Source organism: Euprymna scolopes, chromosome 4, assembly GCF_053919585.1.
Source record: "Euprymna scolopes isolate OS-2025 chromosome 4, ASM5391958v1, whole genome shotgun sequence".
In the NCBI taxonomy this organism is placed as follows: Eukaryota; Metazoa; Mollusca; class Cephalopoda; order Sepiida; family Sepiolidae; genus Euprymna; species Euprymna scolopes.
The window spans coordinates 70,410,074-70,436,016 of record NC_136485.1 but is presented as its reverse complement, the minus strand read 5'-3'; the positions used below and the strand labels follow the sequence as shown (position 1 = coordinate 70,436,016).

Here is a 25,943-nt window from a genome sequence, read left to right as displayed (position 1 = left end):
ATGCAGGCTATCTTTGTTTTCTTCCATATATGTTCACCAACTTATAACATCAAACCGCATGTTTTTTTCTTACAGAATGAAAGAAAGAACACAACTCTGTTTTTTGGTATGAGACAGCCATGTTTCTTATATAAACCGACTTCCATTTTTTTGACAAAATATGAAAGCCATGATAAATCGTTTTGAATATTTCATTAAACCCATTTGTTTTTGTTTTCAATTGATTTCAGAAAACATTCCAATGGTTAATCACACACAAACAACACCCAAAAATTGATCAAACAATGATATTAAAGTAGAATTAGTTCCAGATTCCTGCATCTCTACAAAAATGTCAGCAGACACTCTCAATCCAAAAATAGATGCAATATTCTTAGAATGTTATCAATTTTGATAAACACCTGAAGAAGATTAAAATGACTGAAATAAAGATGGAGATAATAGCTGTCTGACTGTAAATAAGAATTCCTCATTCTAAAATCTGCACAAATCAAAAAGTGTTATCAATTATTATAATGGCATTATTAAATTTATTTCAAAATCTTTGAGAAATTCAAAGCTGAGTTGCAAAGTTAGAATAAATACCGGACAATTACTTAGTCAGAGGCACAAATTTTATATGAGATGAGGATACGTCCAACGGAGGGTGGACCATTGTGGAATCTTCTGGCTGTCCTCTGTTTAGCTAAGATAGGGTTCTGTGTGATTCTACGATGGTAACTCTTCCAGGCTTTACCATCTCATGCTTGGAGAAGTTAGTTTATTGTTGCCTGAGATGCCCTGAGGAATGCTGACGTATTTTCACATACCAGAATGCCCAACCTTTTGGTCGCTAGGTTTTTAATCTACACTTTCCAATCTTGTGTCAGATCTTAATGTCCTAGGAGAGAGATGAATAAACTAACTGCTTGTGGTCATAAGGTTGTGAAGTAATTTGTTTGCAAAATCAAGTCAATTTAATAGTTCTTGTTTGAAGAATGTTGGACAGATAAGCTGAAAGAAAACATTGAATAAGGTGCATGAGAGCAGCTTAATTAAAAAACAAAACAAACACAACTTTTAACATGAAATGCATTCTATGACTAATTCAAAAATAGGAGAAAAGGCTTGTTGCCTTTATCCTACCAAAATTGTGCCCTGTGATTGTTCAAAGAGAATTGACTGAAAGGGAATATCTCCTGTGACAAACTACTCCCTCCTAAGAAAGTGTCCCGCACTTGCTGGTGTAGCTTGAATATATGGCCCTGCAATGTTGCATTTCAGCCAGCCATCGTTCTATTACATTCCTTGCTTACATCAACATATAAAAAATATAAAATGGATGAAATAGTTGAAGTTAAAATAGCAGTTAATTTATGTTTTATTAGCTTCTCTTTGAAAGAACTACTGACTGAAACCAATGACAGTATGAACATATTAGGATAGTTTTCCAGATGGTCTAATTGCCAATAGGTTAATGTGCCAGAAATGTTTCTGGCCAGGAAGCATGTTCTTACAACAAAGACTCAAAATTCGTACTCCAAAATAGCCAATTCTGGCTACTTATTTTAAAGTCTGCCAATATTCATACTGTTGGTGCTTCATATATTTAAAATTCCGACTCCTAACATCCTTACAAGTCTAACTGCAACTCTTTTCAAAACCTCTGACTTTGCAACTTTAAGTATGTTAATAACAAGAAAGTGGTGGGATACATCATATATTGTCAGAGTTAAATTCCTATATTTAATACATATTTATTTAGTAAAGGAAGCATAAACACAAGCACCAACACTGGTTCTAAGGTTTCTCTTTTTGAAAATTCAGGATTTTTGTTTGTTTTATTTTTTTATTATTTATTTTTTTTTTTTTCTTGACTTAACTATTCTTTTGTGGCAATCTTTTATTTCAAAGTATTAATAATTTCAGACGACGACTGGTAACTTATTGTTTCTTTTTATTTTTATGCTTGCAAGCTCTGCGTGGCCAGCTTTAATTTGTTTGCAGCTTTGTTAATACAAGATTATTAATGGGGAAAATATATTGGATTTATGGCCTTTAAAAATAACCACTATATGTAGCCCCTGCTATATGTTTATATCTAAAGATATTTTAACATTTAATGATAACATTCACAGAAATTATTATAATAGTCATATTTACAGGCACAGTGATTGGATGAAAAGCAACCAATCACAGGTTGCTATTTAGCAAATGTCTAATTAATAAATATCTGCATTAGCAAATGTCTGAACGAATGTTCCCTGTTTAGCAAATCAGCCGCATACCCATATGGGTGTGCTTTTCAGATTTTCGGCCTTTTTTCCCCTCCATACTCAGCAGAAGCAGTCACAGAAACTGCTGGCTCTATGGAGCCCATCTTTCTGGCATGTTTTACAGTGAATCACATGGCTGATCTAAAATTCCCCTATTCAAAGTCTTTAAAATCCACAGGGGCCACCCACCATATGGAACTATAAGAACTATTACTAGTATGAAAATTAAAAGTTAAATCCACAACGAACTTCCTTCTTCTTTTCATATCTCTCTTTAAGTTATATAAAAAATTTTGCTATATCTAAATCATTGTTTTATTCTTCCATTCTTGTGACATCATTTATTCTGTCAACTTTTTTTTTTTTTTAATACAATGTTCTTGAATTTTCTTCCCATATTTGAATGAGTAAAAAACATGACATAATGGCATAAAAGGGTGGACAATTTATAGTTTGGCAAATATGAAACTATCAAATTTGCTTTAGCTTTGATTTATTTCAAGATGGCTGCCTTGCAGTAAAATAAAAAATGTAAAAATATTGCTTATAGCAAACTAGTTATTTTTAAAATGACCAGAGCTTGATTATCATTGGTCATTCTACTTGTAGTGTTTTGTATGCTGAACTATAGTCTAGCAAGATAACTAAACATTTATTCCAAATATTATAATAAGAAAAAACAAAAACAAAGTTGAAATTTTTTTTTGCTAAAGTAATAATTTCTTCATTTTCTCTATGCTTTCTTAATTGTATGATTTTTCATTAATATTATTTTCTTGTAATGTTTTTATTTTTGTTTTATAGGTTTTTAAAAGTTTGATTTGAATATACAAAATGTTCTAAAAGTAATGCCTCCTATTTTTTAACTCAAAAAGTTGAAGAGCTACAAAGATGGGAGTGGTACAATTAAAATAAGTGACCTTTTGGGCTCCAGAATTCATATTTCTACATAGTCACGACCATACACGATATATTTTTTCCAGTGATAAACGCTGTCTGTGCATGGGCGTCCAGAGCACGCTTTGTCATGCAAGAAAGAATCATTCCAAAAATAAAGCCTCCTATTTTTGTAACTCAAAAAATTGTAGAGCAACAAAGACGGAAGTGGTACCATTAAAACTGGCAACCTTTTGTGCTCCAGAATTTATTTTTCTACGTAGTCACCACTATTCTCAATGCACTTTTGCCAGAGATGAATGAAAGCCTTGATGCCTCGGTTGTAAAAGTTAGCACTTGCTAAGGTGGTTAATTTTTTTCATGGTTGCGATTACATCTTTGTTGTTGGGAAAATGCTGTTCATGTAATGCGTCTTTCAGAGGTCCAAACAAGTCTGACAGTGCCATGTCTGGACTATATGATGGGTGAGATAGCACCGTCCAGCTGAATTTTGTCACACATTCCGTGGTTTTCAAACTTGTGTGGTCTGGCGTTGTCATGATGCAAATGGGATACTTCCTTTTTTGGCTTTACACAGGCAATCCGGGCCCTTTTGTCAGCATAATGATGAGAGTTGACAGTTTAACTCCAGTTTAAAAAACTCCAGGAGAATGACATCTTTCCTATCCCAAACGACTATGCACATCACTTTGCTTGCAGATGTCTGCATCTTGAACTTCTTCTTTGCTGGGTAGTGTGAGCGGTGCCATTCCATTGACTCCAGCTTGTGGTGATGACACCATATCTCATCACCAGTGATGATGCAATCCAAGAATCCATCACCTTCGGTTTCGTACTGATTCAACAAGTCCTGATAACCATCCCGTTAGTGGTCCTTTCGATTCTGCGTGAGCATTTGTGGAACCCACCTAGCACAACCCTTTTTTGTATCAACATCTTTTCCAATGCAACGGCACCCTCATTCAAATCTACACGCATTTCATTCACTGTTATTCACCGATCAACAGGATGAGTTGGTCGAGGTGCATAGTGTTTTCTGAGACGGTGGCTGTGCATGGGCATCAGGCGTGTGTTTCCTCACTCACATCTCTGTTATCATTCTGAAATTAATGAACCCGTCTCGTAACTGTGCTGATATCAACTGCATCAATTTCATGAACTTTAAACAGGTACCGGTGAATGTTAATGGGTTCAATTTTTTCTGCATGGAGAAATTCAGTGATGCATCTCTGCTTCTGACATGTGTCTGTAGCAGAGGTTGCTTTCTTAGATTTCACTGTCAATATCTGCAACAGAGAGATGAAACTTAGTTCAGTTATAATAACGATGCAATTTGCAATCCCCTCTGATTCATTCGGGCAGAAAAAAAAAAAAATAGGGGACACTACTTTTGGAACGACTCCCGTATATGTTAAGATATAACCTATATATTTTGTTTTAAAAAAAAAACATCCACAACAATAAAAAAACAGAACATTGAGCATAGCTACGTTGAAAGATGACAAAACTTCCCCGATGATGCAAAGAATAAAAATAAAGTCCAGGGGATTGAATGCTCGTGGTGGGGTTATTTTTAGGTTTGTCTTAATGTGATTCTATCTTCCTCCACCTCTTATGATTAAATTATTATGAGCTAGGTAAAGGTAGAAATTGACATACAAAGGTAAGATAGCAACATCGTTCAAGGAGCAATTTTAAACTAATATATATATTTCTGTGGGTAGGAAAATTGTTAATATTTATTTCAAATATTTTATAGTTTAAAAGCCCCTTTAACAAATTAAAATTAAGCCCTGTTTAGGGAATTAAGAAAAAAAGCAGTCAACTTAAGCAAAAATGCACCATTCTGACTTTTGGTCATTGAATACTCTCATGACTGTTTACTGTGAACGCCCACTGGAATGGCATTCATCGGTACTTAATTTCCTTCCATTCATGTGTTAATTGCTGGTGGCATGGAGAAAAGAATCTAGTTTACAAAGTCAAGGCTGGCTTTGTGACTGGGTTAGACTTTCCCAACCAGCAGTAATTATCATTTTCTACACTGATGATTGCATAAACATGAAACACTAGTGTTTAGAGGAATAAAAATTGTTGATATTTATTTAAAAAATATATATGTTGTGTGAATTATGGTTAACTTAGTGAAATGAAAAAAAAAAGTAGGAAATAAAACTTTAGTTATTTCTTTCTTTTTTTTTTTTTTTTGTTACTCATTTCAGAAACATCAACCGATTGGCTACAAATGCCCAACTACAAGTGCCTGCAAGTACCTGTGGCGATGCGCTGTTGAACAACAATTTTTCTTTACGTAAGCATCACCTCTCCACTGTTCAAACTTTATACAGACAATTATTTTGACCGTTATTTTTACAAATTTCTATAAATGACTTGACAAATGCAAATGCATATTTCAATGTGGGATTTTTATTTTATTTTATTTAGAGAATTTGTACGTAATCATGGCCATGCCTAGAATAGATTCTTGCCGGAGGTTTTCTGTCGACCCCCATAGGCCATTGTTGAGATGACGTTTTCCATGTTGGCTGAGATATAGCTTTGGTCTTGTGTATTTCTAGAAAGTCTACCCTTCCAAGCTTGGCATTCTCTTATTTGTAGCACCTCTACCGAGGAATACCAGCAAGGCTATCCAGGCATATTTAACACTTGATGCTACTAAGACTAAGCTTCTTTCCTTTAACAATTACTAGACATTTTCTCAACCATCGATAGCCATGACTAGTAACACCTTACCTGAGAGTTCTTTCTTATAACTCCTCAGCTTAACAAGCACAAACAATATGAATTGGAGAATTAGATTCGAAGACCTTGCAAAAGGCTGTTGCAAAGAAGATGGATTCCCTTTACTGTGTTAGAAAATTATTCACACAAGAGAATATCCTATACCTTGTAGCAGCCGAAACTCGCTACAATCATAGGCAGGAGCTAATTCTCGCGGCTCGAGATTTGAAATCCATTTTCTCTCTGGCTTGTCCAATCACAAGCCAGCTCTCAATCATGTGACTGAGTACATAAAAGGCGAAATCACAAAACCCCTGTCTCTTTCCTCCTGGCCCTGCCGAGCAGCAGACTTCACCTGGGTCTTTGGTCCCAGGCCAAACGGGAGTACAACAAGCTAACATGGCAACCTTCTAACTCCCATTTGTTTCCACGTGCAGTACCCAAACGAACTTTGTTTATCATGCTGCAGAACTGCTTTCGTCAATCCACCGACACACACACTTAAATACACTGAAGACTCTGCTTTTTCTTTCTCCTGCAGGCACGTGTGGACTGAGCTATTCTCTCTTTAACAAGCCAGCAATATATTAAATCTATCTTTAGACAAGAACACTTCCACCTACTAACCCGTTTGTACACGCTACTAACCAGGATGACAAAGTTGTTTATTAATATAGAATGAAACTCCATTGCGTTGTCTCTTATTCCATAACCTTTATAAAGCCACCATTGACCCATGCATGGAGTATTGTTGCCACATCTAGAATGGTGCATCCAACACTAGTCTCTCCCTCTTAGACAGGGTCTAAAATAGAGCCTCCAATCTAATAGATCCTGCACTGTCAATCGAGCACAATCACCTCAAAAAAAGAGGAGGTAATTCCAGGGAGGAAGGACTTATGACAATAGAACTGATACTATATTACTCACATCCATTAAAAGATAATACAATAATATTTTGTATAATAAAATACCTATTATATATGTTTGAAGCCAAAACAACGCATTATTACAAAATAAACAGACATTTATTTTGTTTGAAATTCATATTGAAATTCATAAATATATTTTGAAGCAAAACTTCATCTTCAGTATGTCTTCCTTTTTTTTTTTTTTTTTTTGCCATGTTGTTGTTGGAGCAGAGAATCAGCAAGTAGAAGTCCGTTTGTTGTTTTTACGGTAGGTTTTTTTTTTTTCTGCTCCATGACAACATGGCAAAAAATAAAAAAAAAAACGAAAGAAAGGCATACTGAAGATGAAGTTTTGCCTCGAAATATATTTATGAATTTCAATATAAATTTCAAACAAAATAAATGTTTGTTTATTTTGTAATAATGCGTTGTTTTGGCTTCAAACGTATACAATACGTATTTTATTTTATTTTATTCAAACTCAACCAGCGCTTCTAAGGAACAAAAATCTTAACAATAATTTTTTATTTTTTTTATTTAAAAATGCTTAGTCATAAAAACATTTTTAGTAGTTTCTTGGTATTTAGGAAAAAAATCAAAGTGTAGTATCTGTTGTCATTATACCAGCAATGTCAAACGTTTTATTATTAACAGAAAATTGTGTATAATTAAGAAAATATGAAAAATGAAAATTACAAGTGTATATTACAAAATATTAATTCATTAGAACATGTTTGTGAAATAAATATGCAAATTAACAAAATCCAAAGCCGCTTATGAGTGGTTGCAAAATATTTCCAACTTAGATGTTGTATAATAGAGCTAAATAAGCAAAACTTATTCTAACGTTAATATATTTGGGATAAGTAGAAAAACTTTTGCACATATGTAGATATATATATATATAGAGAGAGAAAGAGAGAGATATTGTTTGTTTTTGTTTGCGATACTTTTTGAATAAATTCAATTATTTATATGAAAGTGCATTTTTGGCTTAATGCGAGTTGGGAATAATTTTCCCTATTGACTAATTTGGTACCCCCAAATGAGGAGCAGCGTATGTCTTGTTTTTAAAATATAATGTATAATATATATATATATATATATATATATATATATATATATAATATAATATAAAGCTGAACGTCTGTGTGTCTGGTCATGAATAGACTCCTATATGGTTGACTATTATAGAAAACTGATCACATATAATGATAGAAGATGTATCGAGACACAGGAATGGGTATGTTTGATCTGGCATAATGATGATTCATTAAAATTGTGGGGTCTGCATACGTGCCTGGTCCACAAAGTATGGAAATAAAAAATTTAAAAAAAACGTTAACAAGTGTTTTTGATATAGATGTACATAAGAATACTTTGATAAGTATGTTTTAACTTAAATAGGGATGATATAATAAAATTGTGGGGTCTGCGTTCACGCCTGGCCTCCATAGAATGGAAATAGGCACAAACTTTAATAAAGACTTTTCATATCTATCTGCGTAAGTATACTTTGATAATTATGTTTCAGTTTGAAGAAATATGGTATAATAAAATTATGGGGTGTTCGTTCACACCTGACCCCCATAGAATGGAAATATGTCACAAAGTTTAATAAGGTTTTTTAATATAGATCCACAGAATATTGTGATAAGTGTTTCAGTGTTAACAGGTATGGTATAATAAATTATGGGATTTATCTATTTTATTTTTACTTTCATCATATTTTGCTTTGGTTTTGACACCCTCAAATTCGAAGCTATCTCTTTACAACCCTTCCTTTTCATAACCTATCATACTTTCATAAATCAGTCCATTTTCTGTAGGCTGTTTTTGAACCCAATGACGGGTACTTTTGCTAGTATATACACACACACATTATTTCTGCTTGTGATAAAGACAAATGAATAAATTCATATATTCTACATAGATAACAGGCAAAAACCGGTATTTGCATCAAATATTATGAAATATTATCGAGTAGGATGTTAATTAAAAATAAAAATCAGTTTTCTGTTTTGCCAAGTTGCCATGAAAGAAGAAATCCTGTAAATCAGGGGGAGGTAAGTCAGTCTGTTAACCAAGTAATAATGAATTACCGATCAACAAAATGCGTGAAATGATTTTTATTTTTAATTAAATTTCTACTCAATAATTTTCCGAATTATTGGTAAGAATACTTATATTTACATGATACATAAGTATATTGTTTTTACTATATAGTTTTTACTTGGAATGCAATTTTCACTTGTGCCCAATACTGCGTGTATGTGTGTGTGTATATATATATATATATATATATATATATATATATATACACACACACACACACACATTATTTCTGTTTGTGATAAAGACAAATGAATAAATTATATATATATATATAGCATTGGTGCCCGGCGTTGCCTGGGTGTTTTGAGGTGCATGCTGAGCAAAAAAGAAAAAAAAGGTAAATTTTTTTAACTTTGACCCCTATTATGACCCCTTAAAATTTATTGTTTTGGGCTCAAATCAAGTTAAGTTAGATCTATGTCCAAGGAACCTATATCTAAAATTTCAAGTGCGTAGACCCAAAATTGTCGGAGGAGTTTGCTAGAGTTCTCAAAGGTCAAATTGTTGAACTTGGACCCCTTAATCGCCAAATTTCTGGCCAAAAACCGATCACATCGATTTTCCCAAATCTCAGTACCCTGTATATCAAATTTCGAGTCTGTAGACTTAAAATTGACGGTTATTGCATAGGGAAATGTACACACACAGAGACTTTCACTTTATATATATATATATATATATATATATATATATATATATATATATATATATATAAACACATAATATTTTTGTGGTTTTATTCAATTTTAAGCATATTTTTGTTTTCTTATTTCAGGCTCTCTTCATCAACAAATGCTCCAAAAGTAAGATCTGGGGGCAGCCTTCTTACCCGAGGCTCCAAGTTTCGTTTTAGGTACGAGTTTCTTTGCATAATACAGCTCACATAAACAAACTCTTTTCTCAGTAGCATAAAAACACATAGAGAATGCTAAAGACAAATAGTTTCTTTTTAATCATCAGCGTTTCCATGAAGTAACACCAATAATACTACATACAATATGTAAAGCCCCCAATAAGATTTTGGCCCATTTTTACATTGTTAGCTGAAGGTTTACAGTTTCATGAATGATTTATATTTTAAATTCATTTAGCTTTATTTTTTATTCTAAAGAACATGTTACCATAAAATAGTTTCATAAACTTTATCAAGTTGGGTTATCAGAACACTGCATCTTGGGATAGCAGAGGCTTGTACTGCCATCACTTTTCAAGATTTGTCTAACTTTAAAGTTTACTTAACGAAAAAAAAAACGATCTGTTAATTTGATTTTCTGCTGTATCCTTCCTATACTTGATGCCACAAGATGAATTTTAAGATCTTTTTACTCTTTCTTTTTCAGCGGACGATGTCAAACAGAAGCCATCGCTGCAAGTGGTGGTATCAGTCGCCCTGGGCCGGCTTTCGCGCGGTGAGTATGAACATTATTAGTTATCTCAAACGTTTTATACATAATGAGATTTATTGTGGGTAACGAGTAATGATATTTTAAAACGTTTAAAATAAATAGAATTTATCTTGCGATTCTAATTTTAGCATCCTGGAATTTAAACATTCTTCTGGAACTTAACAGGTTTGTTGGTTTGACATCTAATTACTTCATGTGAGGTTCTCAGCTGTGTTTTTGGTGTTTTTTTTATTCTCTTTTTTCCAATTTTTGCTGTAACGATGATTCCACAAAGAATTAATTGTGATACTTGTAGAACATTCATTAATTTGGGAGATTTTAGCACAAAGAATATTATCAAAAGTTTTTAAATAAAAAAGTTATAATCAAGCAAGGAAATTTTCTTATGTTTAACCATATTTGCTTAAATAAAAAAAATTCTGTTTAAATACATAATCTATATATACATATAAATGTAACTCTTGGTTCGTTCGTAATTAATAATCTAAATAACTAAATAAATGATTGCTTCGACATTTTGGTATAAGATGTTTACTGTACCCATGCGGTTTCTATATATCTCTTTTTAATTATAACATTATACTTAATTTTTCTATAATAAATAGGTGGTTTTCTTTGTACCGATAGGCCATTTTTTTTTTTATTTATGGAAAATTATTTATCACCGTTTGCCGTCACATGACCAATGTTTCCGATTTAGCTGTTTTCCCGCTAGATTTGGAGATTTCGTTTGCAATCTAGCGGGGAATTCTAGAAAATCTGGAAATATTTCGCACCCACACACCCGCAATTTTAGATTAAAAAATAAAGAAAAGCGCTTGAAAATACTTTAAAACATAAAATAAACTCATTCATGTAAGTAAAAAGAGTAGCATTTATTGTCTTTGGTAACAGTTATTTATTGATTATTTGTTTTGTTTTCCACCTTTATTTTCGGCTAACCACTCTTAAATCTCGCTATAAAATCGATTTTTCCAAGTACACTTTAGAGAGGGGGGTGCATTCCAACCTCCGTAGTTTAGTTTAAAATACTATCTAAGCACCCCCCCCCTTAGTCAAAAATTCTAAAAAGCAAAAAACAACAGCAAAAAAAAAAAAAAACTTATACCAAATACAGTAGAAGTTAATTATCTACCCACCTAAATACTTTTAACATGCTAAAACAAAGTTTTTTTTTGTTTTTTTTTATTTTTCTAATTTCCAAATATGTTGTTCAAAGTGGATTTTACACACTGAATAAAAAAAAATAATAATAAACAAATGTCCGCTTAAGGAGTAAAAGAGGCTTAAATGACTAGGTGTATCAGAATTTTTGTATGAATTTTTGACAACCCTAACACGAAACTGCGAATAAAGTATAAAAACTCGTAAATTCTCTTTTAAAAGTGGGTTGTTTATTTTCTTTATGGATTATACTTCCAAAATAAACCATTAAAGTTGTATAAAAAGTAATAGAAATATTATTTTTTAAAAAACTAATGAAATTAATTGAATTTTACGAGCTCAGTATTTTCAATTTTTAAACTTTAAAAATCTATCAAAATTTTTCTATTGATTCAATTTTTACGATATTTTCAGGGCCAATGTGAAATTTTATGCTCTTTCCAATATACCGAATATATTTTAGACAAACGTTTTTTTTTTTAATTCAAGCCCCCCCCCCATTTTCAAATGTCTATTAAAAAGTAAATAATCCATTTACTCACCAAAGTTTTATATATCACAAATTGAAGCTAAAAGATCAATAAATAATATATTCAAATTTAAAACAAAAAAAAGTAGTGTTTTTTAGAAATTTACCTGTAAAGTCCGAAGTTTAAAACCTTTTTTTTTATTTTTTAAACACGTTGTTTGTTTGTTTGTGTTTTATTTTTTAAATGAAACCTTGGTCCTTGCTCCTTTAATTAAAAAAAAAAATTAGGGTTTGAATTATATTTTTTGAGTAGTTATAAGCTTGGAAAGACAGGGGGCCGAATTAATTCACGCCTCCCATTTTGAAATGTCTATTAAAAAGTAAATAATTCATTTACTCACCAAAGTGTTATATATCACAAATTGGAGATAAAAGATCAATAAATAATATATTCAAATTTGAAACAAAAAAAGTAGTGTTTTTTAGAAATTTACCTGTAAAGTCCGAAGTTTAAAACCTTTTTTTAATTTTTTTTTAACCGTTGTTTGTTTGTTTTTTTTTTTTTTTTTTTTTTTTTTTTTTTTTTTAATGAAATCTTGGTCCTTGCTCCTTTAATTGAAAAAAAAAATTAGGGCTTGAATTACATTTTTCGAGGAGTTATAAGCTTGGAAAACGGGATGGAATTATTCAATATTTTTCACGAAATTTCTGACACACCTAACAAATGACTTGTCAACCACTAACCCTAAGTTTGAGTTGCACTCCCAAATTTAGAGTTAATGATAATCATAGATTTTTTATACAATTTTCCAAGAGTGAAGTCCCCAATGGTTAAACGACATGCAACCAGTTAATTGTTGGAAAGACAACTTTTAATAAAAGAAATGAAATAAAAATAACTTAAACACAGTTTCAGTACGTATAAAGATACTTGGATTTTACTGCATTTGGTATTAGGTATTTTTGTTATTGTTTACAATTTCTCGAATATTAATTATTTTACACAAATGATTGTGTTATTCCTACTTACTTGCCCCCCACCCCAAGAGCCGTCATTCATGATTTTACTTATTTTTACTAATTTTTAAATGTTTATTTTATTTAATTGTCAGCATGAACCAACTTTCTAAGATACAGCATATGCTATAACACTTCAGCGAAGTTTACTGTATTTATTTTTTAGCAAACATTAATAACAAAGTTTTCCACTTTATTTTTTTTGCATAATTAATGATGGAAGTATGTTTTCTGTTTTTCTTAACATCTGTTGAAAAAAAATAAGTTGTACAGTCTCTTGAAAGAAAAAAAAACAGACTTTTCTCTACTTTCACCTAACTATTTACAATGTTCATATAAAGCATTCATCTGTTCTTTTTATAATAAAAATCCCGTTTTCAAAAAGAAACGTTTACTGCCAAATTTCTTTAAAAAAAAAGTACAAGTTTTCCTTTAAAAAAACAAAAAACTTTCACCTAACATTTTATGGTAAAAAATTAATTTTTTGGGGGAAAAAAAACAACTTTTATTGATAAAAAAAAAATTGCAAAAAATAATAAAAGTAAGTAAACGAACAAAATGCAATTTTTCTTGAGGAATGTGTTCCATTTTAACAAACTGAGCCACAGCAACACGTGGCCAGGTACAGCTAGTATATATATATATATATATATATATATATATATATATATTAAGTAAAATTGTGTGTGTCTATTTCCCTACCAAAGTACTCTGTCAATTTTTAGTCTACAGACTCAAGATTTGACATAAGGGCTATTGAGATTTGGGAGAATCTTTTTATCAGTGTTCGGCCAGCAATTTGGCTCTCACGGGGTCAAAGTTCAACAATTTGACCTTTGAAAACTCTACCAAACTCTTCTGCCAATTTTGAGTATAAACATTTGAAATTTTAGATGTAGGTTACTTGGACATGGATCAAACTTTTTAATTTGATTTGAGCCAAAAACAAATGTTAAGGGGTCAAAATTGGGGTCAAAGTTAAAAAAAAAAATTGACTTCTCAGCCACTTATTGGTCTAAACATTTGAAATTTTATATAGAGTGTATTCAGACATAGGGCAAGCTTTTTTAATCAGATTTTGGCCGAAAATTTGGCAACCAAGGGGTCAGAGTTCCAAAGATTTTACCTTTGTGGTCTCTAGCAAACTATTCAGCTAATTTGGTCTAAACATTTGAAATTTTACATAAAGGGTATTCAGACATGCAGCAAACTTATAAATCAATTTTTGGTCAAAAGTTTGGATGCCAAGAGGTCAAAGTTGAAAGTGTTGACCTTTGCAGACGTTACCAAACTCCTCTGCCAATTTTGGGTCTAAACACTTGAAATTTTAAGATGTAGGTTACCTGGATAGGAGTCAAACTTTGTAATATATATATGCACATAAAGTTATGAACAGTACATAGGGCCTGAGCAAAGCCAAGCTGAACTACTAGTGTGTGTGTGTGATGTGTGTGTGTGTATATATATATATATATATATATATATATATATATATATATATATATATGCACACACAAATGCCTGCTAGATACTGTTCTCTAGTGTCTAATGCCTTTCTGTACAGGGATTGTCAGGACAACCTGGCATGTTGATACATTTCCTTACAAGTAAACACTGACTAAATATTCAAAATCACATACGAGTAGTATTTGTGGCCCAAATAGGATCTTCTCACTATGGCTAACCTATACTGGCTTTTACAAGAAATGGTACATCTTCTCCAAGTGATATTACCTCAAGTAACAGCATGAAGCTAGGTACTCCACCAGACTAGATGAATTCTTGTTCTGGGATCGAGTAATACCGAGAGACCGCAAGAAAGGTATACTAAAACATATTTAAATGTTCAAATTGCAGAGAGGAAAATTATGTTCTCAACTTCTTTGCTAACTCTGTGTTTGAGAGGTAAAGAGCTTCAATGGAACGTGCATATATCTATTTATCTCATGAAGAGATCACGTGGTGTTAGCCCTAGGGCCTTTTGATTTATGAGAATTTTGACTGAAGTAAAATGAAACAAAAAGTGATGGATACACACGCACAGATATATACACAGGCGCCAAAAAGAAAGTCCGCATTTGTAATTTTTTCAAAAACTGCAAATTTAAGGTAAATTTAATGTAATTGTTTAAACAAACTATACCTCATTTGATTGGCCTTTTATTCTTCTATAATTTTACAAGTGCAGACTTTCTTTTTGCCGGCACTGTGTGTGTATATATATATATATATATATATAAACAAATGAATGACAAAAGTCTATATTCCAAGTTTGATGGTGTTGACCATCTTACAATTTATTCCTTTAAGTACATTGACATTCACAATTCTTGACAGCACCTGTTTCGTAGCACAAAATCATTCATTTAATTATTATATCAATCAATGAATCTATTTTGCCCTTAACTCATCAGAAGAAATAGCAAATATCAGCCCATTAAAAGAAAAAATTCATATGAGCATAACTACAAAACATGAAAATTGGAAGAGAAGTTTTTTTTTTTTTTTCTTTTATTATGTCATTTTGTGTTTTTTTGAAAAAGAAAATATCACGAAACTTGGAATATAGACTTTTGTCATTTATTTGTTATACGCTCTTTTATTACATTATTAAGGATTGGTATGAATAAAGGGTGAAACATAATTGAAAAGAAAACATAATTCCACACACACACACACACATATATATATATATATATATATATATATATATATATATATATATATATTATTGAAATAGTATTCAAATATATAAGCGAATAACACAATGCTCTTTTAGTATAATACTAGAGCTATAAATATTTTTATTGTGTACTGCTTTACTAGGAATAGATACTTATTTCATTGTTCATTTCAAGAACATTAGGGTTTTATTGGCAACATTTGCATACAATTGTTTCAGCCCATAGCTGATATTTAAGCATATACTGGATTTTAATTATAAATTATATCACCTAAGCAGTTCATCAGCTCATTATATACCAAAGTTTTGTACCCCCAACACATGCTATGCATCATGTATATTTCCCATTATCAAGATATTGGGTTAGCATATAGCTCCATATAGTTGGATAAGTATAAAATACACTTGCGAATTATGTATTGATGCTAGTATGGTACAATTTTTTTGTGCTAATTTCAGTTTTCCTCATATTTATCTCTTTTTTTTGTCTTCTTTTTGTCTTTTTTGTTTACACAGTTTTTTTTTTCTAATTTTATTTTTTTTTTAATTTTATTTTTTTTTTAATTTTATTTTTTTTTAATTTTATTTATTTTTTGTTGTAATTTTCTATTTTCATTTTTTACTTTTTGTTTTTGCTGAGGATGAGATATTCTGCTAGATGCCAACCATTCATCCTTCAAAGATTCCAACCGAAAGATTTTTTTTTTAAGATTCTAACCATCCACTTATGTATAATTTTCTGTATCTCTCTTGCAGCTGGTTTACCAGCTTTATTCATGAAGTAGTTTTTTAAATTCATTTTTATGAGTCCGCTTGCTGGAATGTATTATACATGTGTATGTGTGCATTTAATTCTATTAAATATTGAGTTTTTTCTTTTCAGATCCTCATCTTTACCCAACTTTAGTCACAAAAAAGATAGCAAAAATTTACGTAACACCACATTGCCAAGAGACTTGGCCATCAAAGAAGGTGAGTTTGGCACAAATCCTTATCCTCCAACTAATATATATATATATATATATATATATATATATATATATATCACACACTCTGTTTTCCTTTGCTATTATATTATCACTTTTTATTCTCACTTGCACATATCACACATTTTCAGAGTTGTCTCCCTTTGAATTTCTTTACAACCATCAATTTATGCTCCTGTCATCAAATTATTCAATTTAATACCCTGTCGAATATAAATGAAGAATTGTAGTTAATCTTTTTCTTGATATGGAAATATTTAAAAAAAATTTTTTTTATAGCTGTTTTTCCTGTCAAATTTTAATTGTTTCTCAACAAAGCATTGTGATACTTTTTCATTCCCCAAATTGCATTTTACAGTCTCACAAAACGATTCTTGTGGCGCCAAAATTTTTGTCAAAGTATTCTCGATCTTTTAATTAATGATCTCAGAGGAAGATTCAGTTTGGTACACACAACGTGGAGAGACGTATACAGAACAGTTAAGTAGATCATAAAGATAACCTAAGAAGCAAAGTCATGAAGTTTAAAATTATACTTAGAAGCAAGATTTTCACGAATTTTACATCACATGATGCTTGAGAGCACACAATCAGGCAACAGTAGTTGTAGTTAATGTTAAAATTAAATATATACAAGGGAGGTAATTGCCTCAACAGGTGTAAATACTAAATCTCTTTCCTTGAAATGTCTGAGTCCGGCATGCTGACTTTGTCTTTCTTTATCTATTTTTTTTTTTGTCACATAAATGCAAAATTATAGATCTGGACAGACACTACTGAACCTTTTGGTCAACTTTCTTTTATTTAACAGTTTAACGTCTCTTCTGTGAGATAGAGGTTGCAAGGAAGAAAAAAGGGCATCCCCTACTAGGCTACAAAATCTATTTTGAACTCTGGCAAGGCAAAATAAGGTCTCTTTAGCAGCTCCTGCCCAGATGTGGCAACAGTAATTCATCCTTGGGCGTACCTGGCTCTTATATAGGTAGAGAATTGCATCAGCAGTGAGATATCTTCTGGATCGATAGGATTCCACCCTTTTTTCAGCAATCTTGGCAACGGATTTAATGTACATGTTCCATTTCAGATCAGAAGTAGAGGTCAAGCCCAGAAGCTTGTCAAAACATGGAGCCTCCTCAAGACGAGACCCATTCATTTCAATTGATGCCAGCTGGGGGTCAGAGCATTGATGATGTAAAGATAGAAGCTTGGTTTTAGATGCATTAAAAGTAACCAGCCACCTCTTTTCCTATTATACCACATGCTCAAGATCAGAGGAGAGAGAATCAGAGACAACTTGGTTGTTTATGGCCTTTGATCTGCTGCCATAGATGGTAGTGTCGTCAGTATAAATGTCTATGAATGATCTAAGGATGTGATTTGGAAGATCATTGATGTAGTAACTGGAGGTTAGAGTTACTTCCCTTGTCTATGTTTTCATTTCAATTTATATTATAAAAACAAGATGGCCGCAATTTTTCACCTGCTAACACGATTAAATTTGGTTTTTTTTAATAATTCAGGTAATTTCGACTGCATAATTTGGAAACTAACATTGCAATTTATTAGAATTGACAAAAATATCAGTAGAAACCATTGTTTTTTATCTGAAAACTTCATTTATCGACTGCAAAATTTCATTCTCATAGTGTAGAAGCACTCAAATTCTTTATCTTGACCCTCTCGCTGTTAATGGTTAACTCTCCAGGGAATCACTTTGCCTGTGAAGTTCAATGGATCAATCTGTTTTGAGCTTTTTTTCCCCAATTTTTAAGCTAATCTCTCCCACTGGTTTTATTTGTTGGGGAATGAGGCCACTATAGTATTACACAATTATTTGCATCCATTGAATTGTTTTGAATTATTTTTTTTTTTTTTCTCATATCTGAATATCATTTGTTTGAATATGATAACGTAGGGAGAAAAAAAATGTCTGATTTGTAAATAGTTAATGCCAGTGAAAATTTTCGGTTTTTTGGTTTCTTCAAAGTTGAATGAAACAAAAATAAAATTTAATGAAATCTATATAATAATATGCTGTGACAATTTAATGTGCACTATCATCCATTCCTCATTTTTAAATAGATCAAATCGCCGAATCACCAAAGACGCAATGCATAAAAGGTAATTTTTTAAATTTCATCAGATGTTGCTGTTGTATCAGACGTGAAACTTGAACTAAAATACATTTTCTTTGCCTTCAGGCTAAAGTTCAAAGTGTAGTATCTGTTCTGGTATTATAATATTGTGGGATCTTCATTCATGCTCGACATGCATAGAATGGAAATATGCCACAGACTACCACAGGGGTTTTGCGTGATAGACACTCCCATTATCAGATATATTCTGTAACTGTTAACTAAAGTACATAGATAAGTATGTTTCAGTTTGAACAAAGGTGCTACAATAATATCGTATGGATAGAATGGAAATATTTTTAAGTATGGCAGCAATATAATATGGATGATAAATGCAACTGTGGAATTTCCACGGCCCCCACCTGTAGAAATGATGGCATTACTATTTATAATAATAAAAATGCAGAGCTTAAATTTTGCTTATATGGAAAGATATTTGGATCAATTGTTCAAAAAATTTAATATTTAGAACAATAATTAAAAAAAAAAAATTTTAATGAATAAAAAATTTATTAAGGCAAAGAATAAAATCTATAAAATATTTTGAGGTCAACCAAAGTCAGTGGAGATTGAAAAACTTCAAAAACAGGGCACCACTTTTTTCTTAGGATTACTCTACTTACATTTGATCCCTGCTTTATGATGCTTAATGTTTAAGCAAAGGGACATCAAGTACCATTTTTAAATCTTTGGTATGATACATCCAAGGATTGAACCCCAATTTTTCAACACATTAGCAAACAATACCAAATCAACTGGTAAATGATAACAATATCCGTATAAATCGAGCCCAATATTAATTAATTCTCTCTATATAAAATTAAATATGTGTATATGTTTATATATTCGTACAGACAGAATTCACTCCTAAACTAATTACCTGATCATTGACATTGTTTCTGAATTTTTGAGATGAGGATTGATTATTAATATTATATCGATTCTTCGAACTACTATTCTCATCTTGAGTGTTATTTTTACGTTTTAGTCAATGTAACCTCCAACCTTCTTCAGGTGTATCTTGTTGAACTTTTGAATCTTTCTGTTGGCGTTGCATGGAATTTTGAACAGAACCTTTATTTAATCCATGGCGGTAGCATGCTCTCATTCCATTAGTCACAACTAGGTAAAAGTCCTAAACAATTTGCAGTTGTATTTTGAGTGCTGCCCACATTGTGGATTGAATCCTCAGCCTCCAGAAGAGTGAAACTTTACAACTTAATTTTACGAAGTACTCTATCCACTACACGAGTTTAACAGAAAGGTTCCCGAGTTTTACAAGGAGTCCTAAAGAAAATTGGAGGTTACATCAACCGAAACGTTGTGAAAATAACACTCAGGATGAGAACAGTAATCTACATAATCAAAATATGGTCATCATGAATTTGGAAACAGCTGCTAAACATAAGAGGTTCAAATTTGGGTTAGGGTTAGTTTTATGCAAAAGGGGTGGAAGCCCTTCATAAAAATCTAGATGCCTTCAATTTATGTGAAATTTTAACAATAAGGATTATGATATCCATAAATAAATATTCTAGAAAATTACAATTTCTTTGGCGTTTTGTCTTAAAACTCTTTTAGATCGCCATGTAGTTCACAAAACTTTGCTGTGTTGAATACGTTTTTAAAAAATTTTTCATGCCACCATGTGGCCACATATCCATTTCACGCCGGCACGCTTTGACAGTCTTCTCACCATGTGGTGTCTTTTTTTTTTCTGCTTTTTCCTTCCTTTCTCTTTCTCCGCCGTGATGTCACATCACACACTGGCTTGGTGATTTGCATTCGTGTTATGCGGCTGCTGCTGATAACACACCTCAGCATCTCTGTTACATACCTCTCCATACCCCAAAAATTGTTTAAAAGAATTTATTAAAACCTGCACCAAGGTTATAAAATTTCAAGTTTTAAACCTTAAATTTTTAAAAATTTCTAGAATAAAAATCATGTAATAGATTGTGATCAAAATTGGAATAAGGATTCTAAACATAAGATTTAGTATCATTATATGTTGAATTTTAATTCCTCTTAAGGTGACATAAAAGTGGCGCAAAACTTTTCCGTTTGAGGAACTAATTTTATCTGTCTTGAGACGGGTATTCTGCAGACGTGTTGAGAATATATTATTCTCACTGAATATGATGCATTGAAAAAGGAAAGATAAAAGGAAACGGTCGGTTATCATATAACATTTGTGACCAGCAGATTCATGGGAAAATGAAAGAAAAAAAAATAATATAATTTGGTTAACTCACAATATAATAATGTAGAAACATATGTAGGTAAAATATTTTGAAATCGAATAGGCATCAAAGATTCTCCAACATTAATCAAACTGTATAAAAAGAAATTATTATTTACATTTAGTTTTATTTACATTAGAGAAACTAGGAAAAGATAGTCTTCTACAAAAGATTAACAGAAAAAGAACTAGGGACAGATAACTCTAATTTCAATACCATAGGGAACAAGGGAGATAATCTAATTCTATAATGAAAGGTTTTAGTAGGCTGACTAAATTGATAATTTCAGCAATTCTCTTCTGGTCCATCTCTTACCATTGAACAGAAATCTTTATTTTTAATTCTACAAATTCCCCTTTACTATTTTTGTTGTTTGTAATTTATGATCATATACAAATCACACAACATTCCCCACCAAACTTCACTGCACCATCTTTGTTAATCATGCCTCTGCTAAGTTAAATGATTGCATCCATTACAAGCACAGCATCAGTATCTACAACATAATGGTCAATTACAATTGCCTCTGTATTTAATTACCAACCCCTGTATTTTCAACACCATGATACTGGTCCTTCTACGTCTAACTCGCACCACATATATGCTGTTCTTTTATTTTATCTATATGTTAGATCGGGGATTATTGGCATGGTAATACATCACATACTAATAAGGAAATGTTGCCATTGAAGCACATGGAGTTATTGCAGCCAGTAATTTTTTTAGCAAACTGAAGGGGAGGCAAAATGATATTTGTTCATATTATATTTGAAATTCTGGCGGAGAAACAGGAAGGAAATTCCAACTCTTCTCCCTTCTATCAATATTGTTGGCTGTAATCCATGCAACGCTGCTGATGGAAACGAAAGTGCAATCACCAACACAGTTTCACTTTCCCTGCCGACAAAATACTGTCTCTTGATGCATCCGAAACAGATTGACCAAATTTTTGTGGTCATGTTACATATGATGAAAGCAAAAGAAATAGGCTAGTTTGAATCAAATATTGATATGTCAGATGGAAGCGAAAATAAATGTTTTTTGTTTGTTTGTTTGTTTAAGATTTTTAGTTTGTCTTTTTCATGGTTGAATTTCTAATTCTTTTCTCTCCAGATTTTGAATAAATGTTAGACTGAAAAAAAAATCTGTAAATTGCTGCGTCCCTTCATCAATTTTTTTTTTTTTTGTCTGTCAAATATTTGTTGTTTTATCTGTCTTTCTTTGTTGTTTTTGTTGTTGTCTGGAATTTGATCCTAATGCCTCTTTTTTCCTCCAACTTTGTTTTCATATGATCTTTAGCAAAGGCAAGATTTAATGGTAAGTTTTTTTTAATAGTTTCTATCCAAAGAAACATTTCTATTTTTTTTTTTTTTTTTTTTTTCCAAAAGATGATTGACCTTCTTTAAAAAAAAAAAAAAAAACATCTGCTGTGCACCAAGGTTTTCTGAAAGTAAAGAATGTTTAGGGTCTGAGACTTCCATGGGTTGGCGATTATTATAATTGCTTTTATCTCTTTACCCTTGTATAGTACAACTGTAGGAATGAGATGCACTTCTCTATATTAGTGATAACACGACACACAAAAAGATAAACAAAACCTCTTTTATACCAACAAAAGGAGTTATTTAAATGGAAGAAAGTTAAATAATATTCAAATAAAAACATAAAATAGTAAACGCTATCAAAATGCTGTCAGCAAGTTATCTTCAGGCGAAGATAGTCAATGCTTGAGTCCAGTGGGCATGGACAGAGAAAAGACCTCTTTCTTTGTTGCTTTCTAAGTTCTTTCTGCTAACTGTGATTCCCAAAGGAGCAGAAGTAGTTCTTCAGTGAATAGATGGAATCAGTACACCCTGCAAGCTGACTGGTCAGTGTGTAACCAAATCACCTAGCAGGGACGTTCCTCCTTATGAGAAAATCAGTCTTTATGACTGCCACATCACCTCCTGCTTAGACAGACAGTTAACCGAGAAAAAAGGTAGAATTTCAGTAAATGTAGCAGTGGTAAAAACGGAATGTCCTGCTATAAAATTTGTTCTCATAAAAAAGTTTCTAATGTGTTTTCTTAAATGCATCCAAAATCTGACTCTGGAACTCCATTCTGAGTTCCTGCTTTCCTAACTGTACTGACATGCAGAAGATAAAGTGTAATGTGAACGAACATCTTGCTGTTCAACTCTCTACATTGTATCCCTGAAACTTATGTCCCCGATAGCAGCCCCATACATCAGCGTGGCACTGTGCCGCCTTTAGGGTGAAACTGGAATAAATATATATATATATATATATATATATATGCTGGTCCTTCAGTTAGTTCATAGTTAATTCAGGAAAACACGATACTGTATAGTGAAATTGTAAGTATATAATTACAATTTCACTGTATAGTATATACTATAGAGTGTAATATATATATATATAGAGAGAGAGAGAGAATAAATGACAAAAAACTATATTTCAAAATTCATGATGTTGACCATCTTATAATTTATTCCTTTAATTCAGTTGACTATTACAATTCTTATATATATATATATATATATATATATATATATATATATATATATACACACACTAGTTATACAAACACCATATTACTATTGTTTTTTTTTTTCTTTTGTTTTTCTTGCCTCCTCTCTCCTGTTTCACTAACTGATATTGTCAGAAGAAGCGGAATTAGTGTCTTGCCCATATGGTTTCTGATTTTATTAAAATCAGATATATCTATTTAAACTTTCAAGTCTGTTCTGTTACCATGAGTCATGTATATGTTAGGGCACATAGATATTCGGCACATAAAGTTTATCATAGAGATGCAGAACACTTCCATTGTTTTAATTCTACAATTTTACACGTAAGATTTCAGTTTCATTAAAAAAGGATATATCTGAAGTTTTAAAAACAGCTTGATTCCTCATATTTTCCTTAGGTTAAAGATTCAAAACCATTCCGTTGTCTTCCCCAGGAAATTTAATGCATATGATTTAAGTTTCATAAAAAAATAGGATATATATTAATTGATAAAGGAGGTTATCCCTTCATTGCCCTCTTAGGGGTGTGTTTAGAAATTCGGGAAGACTTCCATTGTCTTCTCTGATAAATTTTACATAAGAATACACTTTTAGATTTTATGTAGATTCTCTAATCGTTCTTTCTATAAGAAATACACAAATATCACACGCAAATACATTGTGCTTTATATAGAGAGATATATAAATCCCCTCAGGTTCTGCGATAAATCTTTATATATGTCTTTGCTACTAATCTTATCTACATTGCGTCAAGCAGTGAATACTATGAATTTGTTATGAATTTAACATTGGATTTTATTTCGGACAGTATATTACCTATTTTGCTGTGGGTTTTTTTTTTTTTTTTACACTTGTATTTGCATAAGTAATAGTTAATAATTTAGTGCACAGGACTGGGAATAAATAAAGAAAACTGGAAAATGAAACTTGCACAGGATTATTGGAAAAGTCTTGGCAAATTTGAAAAGGGATGTAAAATAACTCTTAAGTAAAATAAAGAGGGGAATAAAGCGTATTCTTAGAAAAAGGTGTCTTATGCCGAAGGTCTCAGAAAAAAAAAATGATTTTCTTCATTTGATAAAAAAATTATATAGCATTATTTGTTTTCTAAAATTTTTAAATTAATCTTACAAAATAATGTTTTTAAAGATGTAACCACACTCCTTTTATTCAGATAATGTTTATTCATATTTTTTTACCAATATTTCCAAAAAATTTTCATCAAGAGAATTAAGAATTGTTATTGGAGCCTTATTTCTCATTTTTTTCCCTTTCCTTTCTCCCTTTTTATCCTTTGCATCTGCTGTTGTAGTTTTCGTCTGACCATGTGATGTTAATTCAGCATTCGAAAAAAAGGGAAAGAATAAAAAAAGAGGCCTCTGATTAACAATTCTTCATTCGCCTTTGATGAATTAATGTTTCTTGAAAAATGTTTCTACAAAAAATAATATTAAACAATCATTAATAATTGAAGGATTTTATTTTATGTTTTAATTAGCATTGTTAATTCTTTAAAAATTATACAATAATTTCTGTGCTACGTACAATAAGTGAACTTTAACTCGCATATATAAAGATTTAACAGTTAGAAAGACCAGACGAGTGTGAAATTGTTCTTATTAAATATTGCTATTTATTAAAAATAAAATTGAATTTTTTTTCAAATTTTCGAATAGTAAAATATTTATCTTCAAGAAATTAAATAGCTGTTCTTTTGTTTCGTTTTTTCTCCCTCTTATATGCCATTGCGATGGTTGGAATTAAGTCAAAATGATGTTTGTTTGTCTGATTACAGCTTTTTGGCGTCTGTCGAACACACGTGTGTAATAAATCTAACCATTACATTTTTTTGTTTCAAACAGTGAATTTCGTTTTATTATACACATATTCGACGGATGCCAAAAAGCTGTAATCGAACAAACAAACATCGCTTTGACTTAATTTTAAACATCTCAAGTCATGCCAGGGATACCACCATGATGGCATATAAGAGAAAGAAAAAGAAGAAAAAACAAAAGAAAAGAACAACTGTCTACTTTGTGTAAGATGAATATTTTATTATTCAAAAATTTTAAAGAAAAAAAATTCAATTTTATTTTTCACACTCGTCTGGTCTTTCTAATTGTTAAATCTTAAAAAATTGTTATTGAGTATTTCAAACGGTGAATTCTTATATATATATATATATATATATATATATATATATATTAGTAAGGAGATCTGATGTTACCCAAGATTAAATGAGGATCAATGAATGTTCCACACTTCCAATACTTTTATTGGTATCAAAATCGATGAAATCGCCCATTTTGCAACTCAATTGATTGCCTGCTCTAGTAGGGGACCCACTGTGGTGCATCGACAGAAAGCTTTAGATGTCTCTCTGCAG

At 31.5% G+C, this 25,943-nt stretch overlaps 1 protein-coding gene across 11 annotated transcripts in view; it reads left to right on the top strand.

Annotated features, from left to right (window-relative positions):
* The window catches only part of LOC145268331 (FERM domain-containing protein 5-like), a 441,205-nt gene that overhangs the window by 399,287 nt on the left and 15,975 nt on the right, over nucleotides 1-25,943 (top strand). For 10 of the 11 annotated variants that reach the window (XM_080123914.1, XM_080123905.1, XM_080123887.1 and 7 more), the window contains 5 exons: nucleotides 5,375-5,463; nucleotides 9,696-9,773; nucleotides 10,261-10,329; nucleotides 16,543-16,631; nucleotides 22,323-22,340. In XM_080123914.1, the coding sequence (XP_079980040.1) occupies nucleotides 5,375-5,463; nucleotides 9,696-9,773; nucleotides 10,261-10,329; nucleotides 16,543-16,631; nucleotides 22,323-22,340 (343 nt within the window). The remainder of the gene's footprint in view (nucleotides 1-5,374; nucleotides 5,464-9,695; nucleotides 9,774-10,260; nucleotides 10,330-16,542; nucleotides 16,632-22,322; nucleotides 22,341-25,943) is intronic. The other variant, XM_080123836.1, reaches the window with a different exon arrangement.